Source organism: Garra rufa, chromosome 17, assembly GCF_049309525.1.
Source record: "Garra rufa chromosome 17, GarRuf1.0, whole genome shotgun sequence".
Taxonomy (NCBI): Eukaryota; Metazoa; Chordata; class Actinopteri; order Cypriniformes; family Cyprinidae; genus Garra; species Garra rufa.
In genome coordinates, this window is record NC_133377.1 from 24,630,780 (window position 1) to 24,643,134 (window position 12,355).

Genomic DNA, 12,355 nt, shown 5'->3' on the forward strand with positions numbered 1-12,355 from the left:
TTTTTTCGGTAGAATATGAGGGAATTTGAAACATCTCCATGGACACTTCAAAGCCTCTTTATAATAGATCCTATATTGATGTAGAAACATGTCTTCTTTTCTTTTTTATGTTTTATATATACGTTTTTGAACAGTAAGATTTGTAATGTTTTCTAAAGAAGTCTCTTCTGCTCACCAAGCCTTATTTGATCCAAAATACAGCAAAAACATTAATATTGTGAAATATTTTTATTATTTAAAATAACTGCTTTCTATTTAAATATACTTTAAAATGGCATTTATTCCTGTGATCAAAGCAAAATTTTCAGCATCAGTACTCCAGTTTTTAGTGTGCTTCAGCAAAAAAACATGCTGATTTGCTGTTCAAGAAACATTTGTTATTATTATTATCAATATTTAAAAGTTAATTAAAAATTTCAGGATTCTTTGATAAATAGAAAGATCCAAAGATCAGCATTTATCTGAAATAAAAAGCTTTTGTAAAAAAATATACACTATGCCATTCAAAAGCTTTTTTTATTTTATTTGGGGGGTAGCAAGAATGCTTCAAACTGATCAAAAGTGATGATAAAGACATTTGCAAAGATGTCTATTTCAGATAAATGCTGTTCTTCTGAACTTTCTATTCATCAAAGATACCTGAAAAATTCTAGTCAGCTGTCTTCAACATAATAATAATAAAATTAATAATAATAATAAATGTTTTCTGAGCAGCAAATCAAAATATTAGAATAATTTATGAAGGTTTCTGATTATGTGAATGGAGTAATGATGCTATTAATTCAGCTTTGAAACCACATGATTAAATTACATTTTAAGTTATATCAAAATAGAAAACAAATAATACTGTTTTTAACTGTGTTTTGGATCATATGAATGCTTGGTGAGCAGAAGAGACTTCTTTAAAAAATCTTACTGTTCAAAAACGTTTGACTGGTAGTGAATATTATAAAAAATATGTATAATTTCATTAGGATCTCCTTCAGCATTTTTTGACCTATATCCGATTTTTATTGTATTGTATTGTTTTTTTTAATGCAGGTCAAACCCAAAAACTCAAAAACACATTTCCTTAGAATGATACAACTTTTAAAAGAGATGTAGAGTATTTCTGTTTGTCAGTGGAATTATTGTATTGTACTTTTCACTACTGCCACTGGGAAATGTCATGAAGCCTACATTTATTGAATCACACCGACACCTGCTGGATAAAACTGCATGTAACATTCTTGAGATTACCAATGTGTACTGCATTTTATCAAAATTCTTTTTTTTTTTTTTATCTGATCTATCTATAAAAAATGTCAAAATGTGAAAAATCTGAATTTACCTCAAAAAAATATGTAGTCCAATAACAGAATGAGTCCCGGTCACAATTCACTGTCATTATATGCTTTTTTATTGTGAACGGTGAGGCTGTCAGTCGCTAAAATTGTACATAACGTTTAATTTTATGTTTCAGAGAAGAAAGAAAGCCATACAGGTTAAAAACACCACTTTTCTTTTTGGAGAACTATTGTCTCCCATCCACTAGGTGGTACGCACGTTTTTGCAGCAAAGAGAATTGTACCACAGAAGAAGTCGAGGGCTAAGGAAGTGGCCTAACAGTGGAAAATTGCATTTGACCACTTTTGTGTTTTTTGTAAGCATCGCCTAATTTCTTTTCAAGAAAATAGTTTAATGTAAGGTGCATTAAAAGCGCAGATCGCTATTTCGCTAATCTTTCGTTAATTCTTGCGGGTAAGGCTTTACAACAGGTGCGTCGCAAATGTGATTTATTACGTAGATGTATGTGCAATGCTAAGTGTAATACATCTGCTTGATATATGCTTTATGTATTGCATTTATTCTGCATGGCTCGACAAAAACACAAAGTGCGAATAAAACAACATTGTATTTTATTTTAGTTCGGAAAGATGGCCGATTTACTGACTGTGTACGACGATGACCAGGCCAACAGCTTCATTGACTGCACGGTAAATCTGTCTTATGTTGACCCGAGTGCACAAAAACAGATATTAATGTTGATCCCGTTTATTAAAACGCAATGTAAATGCATTGATTTAACTCTGTGGGACTTAACAATAATAAATGTTGCTTTTCAGATCTGCGATAAAAGAATACGGGGCGAAACCCATTACAAAATCCACCTGACCACATTACAACATTTGAAGGTAAGGAGAAAAACCAGTGTTGTGATTTAAGAATTAATAATAATATCTGCGCACCAAATCAGCATATTAGAAAGATTTCTTAAGAGTCATGTGATACTGAAGGCTGCTGAAAATTCAGCTTTGCCATCACCGGAAGAAATAATTTTTTTTAAATGTATTAAATAGAAACCGTTGTTTAAATTGTAATAATATTTTACAAGATAACTGTTTTTATTGTGTTCTGACTCCAATAGTATTAAAAATATTTAATTGTTCCAAACGTTTGACTGGTAGTAGGCTACATATACAGATTTCTATTTCTGTTTTTGCGAAGTACTCCTAATAATACAATTTAAGTGGTTTTAGATTATAGTACTTGATTGTTTTGTTTTACTCACTTTTCTGCTTCATTCAGCTTTAGGACTTAAAGGAATCAAGATCAACCAGTAAACAACCTTTTAACCCGCTGATTTCTTGTTTTAGACCCTGTATACACAGGTTATGACCTTGTATACGGGTTATGTCTGCATTTCTTAACCAGTCCCAAAAACAACTCATTTTACTTTTAAAGCAAATTGGGAGGAGTTGTGTGGACACTGGAATTCCCATGATATTTCTCTGTCTTTGTCTTTACTGTAAGACTGTTAGATACCAGTCCAATTACATTTCATTTTAAGGACCAAATATACTTTACCATTTTATAGGTTTCGATCACAAAACCCTGTTAGGATCTGTCATGGAACCCTTTTCATGGGTCTTCAATCTCAAAAACAAATGGAGCTTCTTGGAACAACATGTGTTTTCTTGTACATGTCTGTACATTTGAGAAGATTCAACAGCACTGTAACATGTTGCATTGCCTTTTTTTTTTAGTCTGAGGGCATCCTCACACTACTCCAAATAGTTGTCATCTGCACTAAAATGTGCTGTTTTTTGACAGCCAGTAGCCAGTATGGCTGTTGTTGGTGCAGCAAGATTTCAGTCTGATTGGCTGGCCACAATGTTTTCAGGAGTCATATTGCACAGGTTTGAAGTTTCTCAGCTGTTCTCGTTGCTTTGGTTTGTAAGATTCATGACATTGAATCTTTGGAAGATACTCAGAGCGACACTCCTTGAGCACAATTATATATTCAGCTTGATTTCAGATTTCTGCGTGGGAAATAGTCTGTACTTACATTTGGTCAAATGCAAATACTGACCATACAAATCTTACCGCGGTATTTCTGTTGCGTGTATCCTTTGTGGAGACTGATGTGCCTCTGTAGCTACTGGCTACAAAGGGTTGGACAGTAAATAATCTCAACTTCTTTCTGTTACATCATTGTGAAATTTGGTTGATTTATAAAATGACACAAGATACGGAATCCTGCTTAAATCAACACATTGTCACGTTTGTGTTATTTTGACTGACTCATATCAAGTATCTTCTGACTTGACTGTCAACGTTCTCATGAAGATATTTTCAGCTTTTAAAGTTCCATGGCATGTTACTTTTGTGAAATACCTCATTATTCATCTTATTTCCCAACTTTGTAGTTTGTTTCTGGAAAACGTGGGATTCATTTTCCCACACACAATGCTTTCTTTATGAAACCATACTTGTGGTTCTTAAAACTTGAACTTTTTATCAGAATGATGCACAATATGGGTCCCACAGAGCTCCTGTGGTAAAGTGCCCAATGATTAAAGAAGGTCTCCCCTTTTGGGGTTTGGACCATCTACCATCACAACCCTCTTTGTTGCTTGTGTGTTATTAACCTCTGTTTACTTTATTTCAGTATTGCAAGTAGGTCCTATGAAGCGCACATAAGTAAAATGTATAATCACCTGTGCCTGTTTTTCCTCTCTTCAAAGAAAGAGGACAGCCTAGCATCACAAGGTAAGTAGTAAAAGTCCAGAATTACTTCTAATTTCTAGGCATTTCACGGCTTCTGATTCTGTTGGATTTATAGAAAAATGTAGTTTATATTGTTCCTGTTATTAGTGCTCATTGTGTTAAGTAAAAAAAAGTCAGATGAAATTTTGTTTATGTAGAGTTATCATCAATTACGAAATGTTCCAAAATCAAATTAAGTGGTTAATGAATTTATTTATTTTTAAAATATTTTTTTTAGATTATTTTTAGGCATTATTTGAGATTAGATTGAAACTGAATGTGCTATTTTAAAGGCACATGTCTGTATCATATCAGGAAATTCAACAGAAATCTGAAGAAGTTTGTAAGTATTCAAATTGTCAGGCGTCTCATAGGTACAGAAGGCTTTCCTTAAACAAGGATGTCCTTCTGTCATCAAAATGTATTGACATTACAGCTATAAAACTCACAGGATTCACCACTGATGATGGGGATTGTCACAAGAACTGATTTTGTCCCCAAAGTGATATGAACACTTAGAAGCTACCGTTTTTTTTTTTTTGGATGTGAAGACAATGGATATGAAGACCTAGAAGCTACCATTTTTTGGATGTGAAGACAAAGAAAAAATAGAATCCTCTTGTAATCACACAAACCTGGATTTATTTTATCTTCCTTTAAGTGGATTTTTACAGTTGCAGTGAAACCATGGAAGATTTAAGGAACAAGAATAACATTTTTTTGTTATTCATAGAATTAAGACCTGAATCTGTGTCAGGATTTTAGGGGGACATGGGTGACGACTTCAGCTTTGTGTGAGGTTGGCATGAAATTGAAAATGCAACCTTCTTTTCTTTCCTATTATGCCATGTATCAGAGTGAAACGGCTTCTTGAATGAGGAAAAAACCGGGACTTTGTCTAAAATAGGATTTGATTGGACCACTGTGATTGTTTCATGTAGGTGACAGGTTGTTGTGGACAAGTACTAAAACTCATCTGGCTTATAGACATGTAAAAGTCTGACTTTTAGGACCTTATTAGTATATATTCTTTTATACAATGTGATTATATTGTAAATTTGTTCCCTCAAAACATTTATACATGCTGTAAATAGCACTTACAGTGTGCTCAGCTGGTTTTTTTCTTTAAAGTGTCCAATTTTAAATTGGTGGTTACCAATAAGACACTGAGGACAACACAAGCAAGTATGCCATACATATTATGTGTATGGACAATATCACAGGTGGATAAGTATGAATTTCTATAGGATCTTCTGAACTGGTTGCAATCTTGGAGATGCTGGTTTGCCATAGCGATGTGTGAATGCTAGTACGATTAGTGTACCAGCTCATCACCTGTGCAAAAACGGTTTCTTGCACTGTGAAGGATATCTTCGCTGAGAAGATACTGAACCTTGATGCTGGAAGATTTTCCCAAAACTTCTTAGATTCTTAAGTGGATGGGACATTTTGATCTTGTTGCAGCAATGTTCCACAATTTAAGACCAGATTGACTTTCATCAAGTGAAGTCTTTCCTAATGGCTGAAAATGAGATGGACTACTGGATTTTGATGGATATGGTGAGAATGGCCTTTCTATACCAGTACAAAGGATGACACAAGAACTGTTTTGCCTGGGGGAAAAAAAGCCTCAGGTCCAGATCAACGTCTGTTAAAGCACAAACATTGTTTGTGGAAATGAACTTTCTTTTTTGTTTGATAGTAGGTCAAATGGGAAAGCAGTGTTGAAGCAAACTTCAGCATTCAACATAAGGAGTTTTCATCAGCTAATTTGTTGGAATGTTTCTCAACAGTTAATGCCCTGTGGCTAACTTGTACCAAACAAAAACAACAACCATTACTGTGATCTGACCTGTTTAAACGGGTAGAAACGCCTTATAAAACATGACCGTGCACCTGTTGCAACAGGATGGGCCTGTATTCAGACATTTAGTATTGAAGATTTATTTATTTTTTTTAAATTTCTGAAACGATCATGTTTCATGAGCTGATTCTATCCTTATAGGAGAGATTCCGAGACCACCTCCACTGCCAGAATGGACCGACATCAGAGAATATTTGGAATACCTGGATCTTGATGAGCCCATCATTGGTAAGATGACTTCATAAGCATAAGTATTAAAATTAACATATCATTAAAGTAATACAGTAAAGTGGTGTTAATGGTTGGGTAACTCAAAAATAAAAGTCATTCCAAACCTGTATGACATACATGACATATTTCTTTTGTGGCACATGAAAGGAGATATTTTGTAAACCATTTCAAACTGTTTTCTCCCATACAACAAAAGGCAATGGGGTTCAAAATAACTTTGGAATTTGGACCCCATTGACTTTTATTGTGTGGCTGAAAGAAAACAGACGTTTACTTGTTCAATTGACTTAAACCACTAACTCTTCCTTTTTGCTTTTTGTTCAGGTCTCAACTCCCTGATACAGATTCCAGATCATGTCACTGACGATGGCAAAACAGTGTTAAAGTACAAATGCCGAATGTGTGTTGTGGAGATGGACCTTTATAGCATGGTGGCCCATATCGTTGGACGCAAACACAGACAAAAATACTTGGTATGGTGGCTTTGTTCCTCATACTTTTACCCTTATACTGTTCAGAGTGAAATAAATTGTTTACATTAGATCTGTCTTGGCAGGAGCTGAAAAGACCAGACTTGGTGACATGGCAAGACAACAACCAGAAACAGCCAGGTCTTGTTGCCAAAGCCAAAGCTGCAGTGGTCGAAAAGCAAGAGGGATGGGGGAAGCCAGTGGTATAGTCTTAGTGGATTTGTTGGTTGTAAAATTGATTATTTAGAGTTTTGTACAGAACACACAGAAATATTAATTTAAGTTCAATTTCATTTTAGCAACTCAAAAGACCACAAGAGAAATTCAGAAATGTTTTCCAAGGTGAATATTTGACCTTTGAATCAATCTGATTTTTAATGGTACAAAATTTCATTTTGTTTGAAATTTACATATTTTTTTGTACTCTTTGTAACTAGCAGGAAGTGATTTAAGGGCCAGTGTTCATGAACAACCCTACTATGGACAAGACTCTCTTAGGAAGCCACCTTTCCCTGAACAGGTTGAAAAACAGACATACCTAGATGAAGACCGACAAGAAAGACCCTTTTATGCTGACGATAAGTATGGCCAGTATGACAGTAGACCTATTCCAAGTCAAACCCACCAACAATTCTATCCAGAAGACAACCGCCAACAAAAACCTTACGAAGATGCTGAAATTCGAGGAAGACTCCCAAGAGGTGATGATTATCCTGAAAGAGAAATGCATACTAGGCCCTATGCAGACCAGAGTGGACGGAGACTTCGAGAAGACTATGAAGCAAGTCTTATAGAAAGTCGTGGCGAAGGACAATTCTCTGGTGGTAAAATAAATCGTTTTAATGACAAAGACCTCCGAATCCGCACTGGACCATCAGATTATCAGAAAGAGCAAATGGAAGATGGGCGGTATCCAGGTTATGAAGAGAGAAATCCTGCCATAAATCCTATGTCAATGCCTGGAAGAAGTTTTAACGAGGAGAAAAGGGGAACTGTCAGAGAAATACACAGTAGGACTTGGGACAAAGCTAATGAGGTACAAGGTTACCCCCCTATGCTTGATCCAAGAGATCCAAGAGCATATTCACAAGCAGCAGGTCCAGCTAAAAAGAAAAAGAAGAGCAGATTCTCTGATGCAACTGCAGAGGAAATAGCATTTGCACATATTAGGTGACATGTTGATTATATCTTAGTCACAGGGGTGGGCAATATACTGTTAGAAATTTGGCAATTGCTAGATATTTTGGCCTGATGTTTCTATCACGGTTACACATTCGTGTGACGTTGCTCTGCAAAGTGCAAGTGCTTACTGTTGTCAGAGAGGTACACGCACGTGAAGATGGTGCTCATAGAGTGCGGGAGTGTTGAACTGCTTTATTTTTGCCGCTTTATAGGCCTTGAACGGTTAAATACACTCATTTGTATGTGTCAAAATGTCCGTTTTTGGAAGTATCCTTATTAACAAACTAATTTAGGTCTGAAGTGAAAACAAACAGCTGAGAAAGAAAACACGTGTAATAGTATATTAGATCCCGGCAGCTCTTAAAGTGACAGCAGTTTAATATTCCTGCTGTCCGTCATTCATATTAATCAAACAACAAAAGAGAGAAAATCTCTCACCGCTCTTGACTAAATCACATTTGTAACTTTAATAGGAAGAGATATATTTATTTATTTATTATAAAATATGCAGTGTTTTGGTATGCAGAATTTCTTCATTTGTTTATACTGTAGTTGTTTTTTATCTTCTTGTTTGCAATTAGTTTCTTATTCTTATTTAATTGCTAGCTGTTTACTTGTCTTCAGTGAGCTTGATTTATTTATTTTAATTTAGACTGGTATTTGTTTTTTGTGACATTTACATTGGTAACAAGAATTATGGTCTATGTTTTCAAAAATGTGTAAATCATACAAACCTTATTTAAAGCAAAAATAACTATTTTGATATATACCGTTACTGTGAAATAAAATTACTCGTATCGTGATAAAAGATTTTGGTCATATTGCCCACCCCAGTCACATTCCGAAAATGTGTTACTCAATGTTGTGAAATTTGATGGGTGTATTTTTAGATCAGTTTATATTAATCTATTGTTTTCAATTTTTCAGACATTCAAATAAACCCACAGCCAAAGAGAAACCAAGAGGAGGACCATTCAGACCAAATCCTCCGGTAAAACTGCAAAGACAGTAATTTTTGTTTACGCTCAAATCAATTGTGTATATGGTGAATAGGTGTTCCTATGATATACTTTGTCATGAACTGCATTTACATGCCGTTTAAAGGGAGAGTTCACCCAGAAATACCAATTCTGTCATTAATAACTCACTCTCTTGTCGTTCCAAACCTGTAGGACCTTCGTTCATCTTCGGAACACAAATTAAGATATTTTTGATGAAATCCAAGAGCTTTCTGACCCTGCAAAGTTAGTAAGGATGTTGTTAAAAAAGTCCATGTGACATGAGTGGTTTAACCGTAATGTTTTGAAGCTACAAGAATACTTTTTTGCACAAAGAAAAGAAAAATAATGACATTATTCAACAATTCTTCTCTTCCGTGTAAGACTCCACAGCCATTTGTGAGATTACCAAGACTTCTAGCTTCATAAAATATGGTTGAACCACTAGTGTCACTTGGACTATTTTATCGATGTCTTTACTACCTTTCTGGGCCCTGATTACCTTAATAAGTTGTTCCTTAATTTGTGTTCTGAAGATGAACGAAGGTCTTGTGGGTTTGAAACGATATGAGGGTGAGTAATTAATGACAGAATTTTCATTTTAGGTAAACCATCCCTGTAAGTTCGATTTTAATTGGACTAAAGCAATAATTATGCATTTAAAATGTAATTGAAATGTTTTAGTCAGTTTTTGTGAAGTCAGACTATGATAACATTTGCTGTTGTTTACCAAATTTTTGCAGACAAATTCCAGTCATTTTAGTAGGAATAAGCAGATATGATTGTTCCTGATCCTCATTTCTAGTATGGACTGTACTCCCATTAATCAAACTACAATTGTTGGTCGCATACAAGACAGAGTGATGTGCTACATGTATTTAATCTTTCAAATAGTTAATCACACATTGTGTCATTTAATAACCTACTGTAGCTCCATTATATTGTTGTTTTGTAAACAAACTTAGTGTTTGTTGGAATACTCATTGTTTTTTTTTTCTTTACAGCCATTAAGTAACCAATTTGTGGATTCTGGAAGTACATCCCATCTTAATCCAAAACAAGAAAACGTTCTGGACATACTTGTGAGTGCATAATATTTGACAAACATGAAAAAAGACTACTTTATAAACTTGAGTTTTCATTTGAACATATGTTTAAATTGCAGAATGACATTCAGATTGACAATATGGATGATGCCAGATTTCTTAAAGAAAAGCTGTGCACAGTTTTGAAAGAGTTCCAAGAAAACAAATCCAGAAGTGGTGGGGTAAGCACAGTGGTATTTGCTAAGAATGATTCTTATTCATTCAGTCTAAATAACTGATCTAATTTGTCGTCCTTCATCTAAAGGGCCATACTTCACAATCTGTTGGTGATCACAGAGTGGTAAAGCAGACCGACCAGCGCAGAGATGCATATAAAGACCCAAGAGATGATCCAGATGGCATGCATTCAGAAAAGAGAGGTTTCCAACAGCCCAGGCGATACGAAGACGGTCCCAGAAGTTTCCAAGAGCCCAGACAATATGGAGATGACCCTAGAATGTTTCGAGAGCCCAGACAAATTGGGGATGACCCCAGAGTTCCTAGAGAGACCAGACGTTATGAAGATGATTACAAGGAGTCAAAGCGTTTTGACAGTTATCCCAGTGGTCCTCAAGAAGCAAGGCCGTACGCTAATGATCCCAGAGTTTTTCAGAAGACGAAGGTACAAGAGACCCCTCGAGATCTTCCAGAGAGAAGACGTTACGATGAAGATCCCAGACAAAAAGAACAACATTTCGAAGAATATTCGAGAGCTTCAAGAGGAGAAGCTCCAAGAAATACTCAAGAGACAAGATATTATGAAGATGATTACAGAGCTTTTGGAAATTTGGATCCTGAAAGAAAATGGGAGCATCAGAAAGGACGTTCATTAGAGCGTTTTGAGAACAGAGGCGTGGCAGATGTTGAGAGAGGTTTTCAAGGTAATCATACACTCAATTTGTTCAAATTCAGGTCTTCCTGGGGAGCAGATAACAACGTTATTATGTGATTGTAGTGGTTTGAAGTACCTAAAAATAAATGATTGATTCCACATAATTATCTTGTTTTCAGAGAGCTTTGGCAAGTCTGCGGTTCACTTCCAATCAACCTCTCTGCAAGAAGAAGCAAGGATGTATGCTGGGAGAGCACAGCAGAGGTCTCATCAGAATGACTGTCACCCAGGCAATGAACCCTACGACCCGTTCCACCCATCATCCTCGCCACCTCAAGAATCGGCCAGCTCCACCAGTCTTGACAAGATTGCATCAACTCTTCTTGAGCTTGTGGCTCGTAGATAAAGTTGAGCCTTTAGTTTATAGCTTAACAGTAGTCTACAGTGGTTGATCACCTTTATGTAAATTCATACAATATCTTATAGTAAATGGAGTACTGTTTTTTTCATCCATACGATTTATCCTCTGAGGGTTGCAGGAGGCTGAAGCCTGTCGGATGGGCAGTCAATCGCAGGGCATTCATACATTCGTGATGTTTTTAGTTACTACCTAAATTTTTACTGCAGTTTAGTTTGTCAAGATTTGTAACCTGCTTGCTATTATCTTTTCAGTTTGGTTTGTGTACTGTAAAATTGTAATGGGTTTTGTTTAGATAGTTTGACTGAAAAAATAAACAGTTCAACCCATATTTGACTGTCCTTTTTTTTAGTAAAAAATATATTTACATTAGGTTTTGATGTATGCTGTATACAATAACAAGGATTTTAGTTTTTTATTATCATTTCAAACACCTAGTGCCAAAGACTTGTAAATAAAGAAAATTATTGTGAATTATTTTTTCCAAAATCCCAGTATAATTTTTTTAATGTTTTAAGTCTCTTCTGCTCACCAAGCCAGCATTTATTTGATCCAAAGTACAGCAAAAACAGTAATTTTAAAAAATATATGTTTTTACTATTTAAAATAACTATTTTCTATTTAAACATATTTTATTGTATTTAATGTAATTTATTCCTGTGATTCTCAAATTACTCCAGTGTCACATGATCCTTCAGAAATCATTCTAATATGCTGATTTGCTATTTAAGAATTTTTTTTTATTATTATCAATATTTAAAATGGATTTTTTTTGATGAATAGAAAGATACAAAAGAAAGATACAAATAAATTAATACTTTGTTTAGCAAGGATGCTTTACATTTATCAAAAGTGATGATAAAGGCATTTATATTATTTAAAAAGATATCTATTTCAGATAAATGCTGTTCTTTTGAACTTTCTATTCATCAAAGAAACCTGAAAAAAAAATCTACTCTGCTGTTCTTTAACATAATATAATAAATGTTTTTTAAAGCAGCAAATCAGAATATTAGAATGATTTCTGAATGATCATGTGACTGAAGTAATGATGCTAAAACATTTATCTTTGGAAATCGAATGAATAAATTACATTTCAAAATATATTCAAATAGAAAACCGTTTCAAATAGTAAAAATAGTTCTGTCTTGCTGTACTTTGGATCAAATTACTTTTATTATAAATATAACATTTGTCACGTATTATATGTTGTAAACTGATTTTTTTTTTTTTTTTTTTTTTTTTA

The 12,355-nt window shown here is 34.6% G+C and overlaps 1 protein-coding gene across 5 annotated transcripts; it reads left to right on the top strand.

Annotated features, from left to right (window-relative positions):
* The first annotated feature begins 1,586 nt into the window (after positions 1-1,586).
* On the top strand, positions 1,587-11,440 carry LOC141289740 (uncharacterized). 5 transcript variants are annotated; one of them, XM_073821917.1, is made up of 14 exons: positions 1,587-1,757; positions 1,908-1,976; positions 2,106-2,174; positions 4,008-4,032; positions 6,035-6,121; positions 6,449-6,597; positions 6,681-6,797; positions 6,894-6,936; positions 7,032-7,764; positions 8,704-8,767; positions 9,779-9,856; positions 9,940-10,041; positions 10,125-10,740; positions 10,871-11,440. In XM_073821917.1, the coding sequence occupies exons 2-14, from the start codon at positions 1,917-1,919 to the stop codon at positions 11,095-11,097; spliced, it is 2,370 nt and encodes a 789-aa protein (XP_073678018.1). In that variant the 5' UTR covers positions 1,587-1,757; positions 1,908-1,916; the 3' UTR covers positions 11,098-11,440. The 5 variants fall into 5 exon arrangements, with proteins under 5 accessions (XP_073678018.1, XP_073678021.1, XP_073678019.1 ...); XM_073821920.1 differs by having other exon boundaries at positions 7,035-7,764; XM_073821918.1 differs by having other exon boundaries at positions 1,587-1,740.
* The last annotated feature ends 915 nt before the right edge of the window (positions 11,441-12,355 follow it).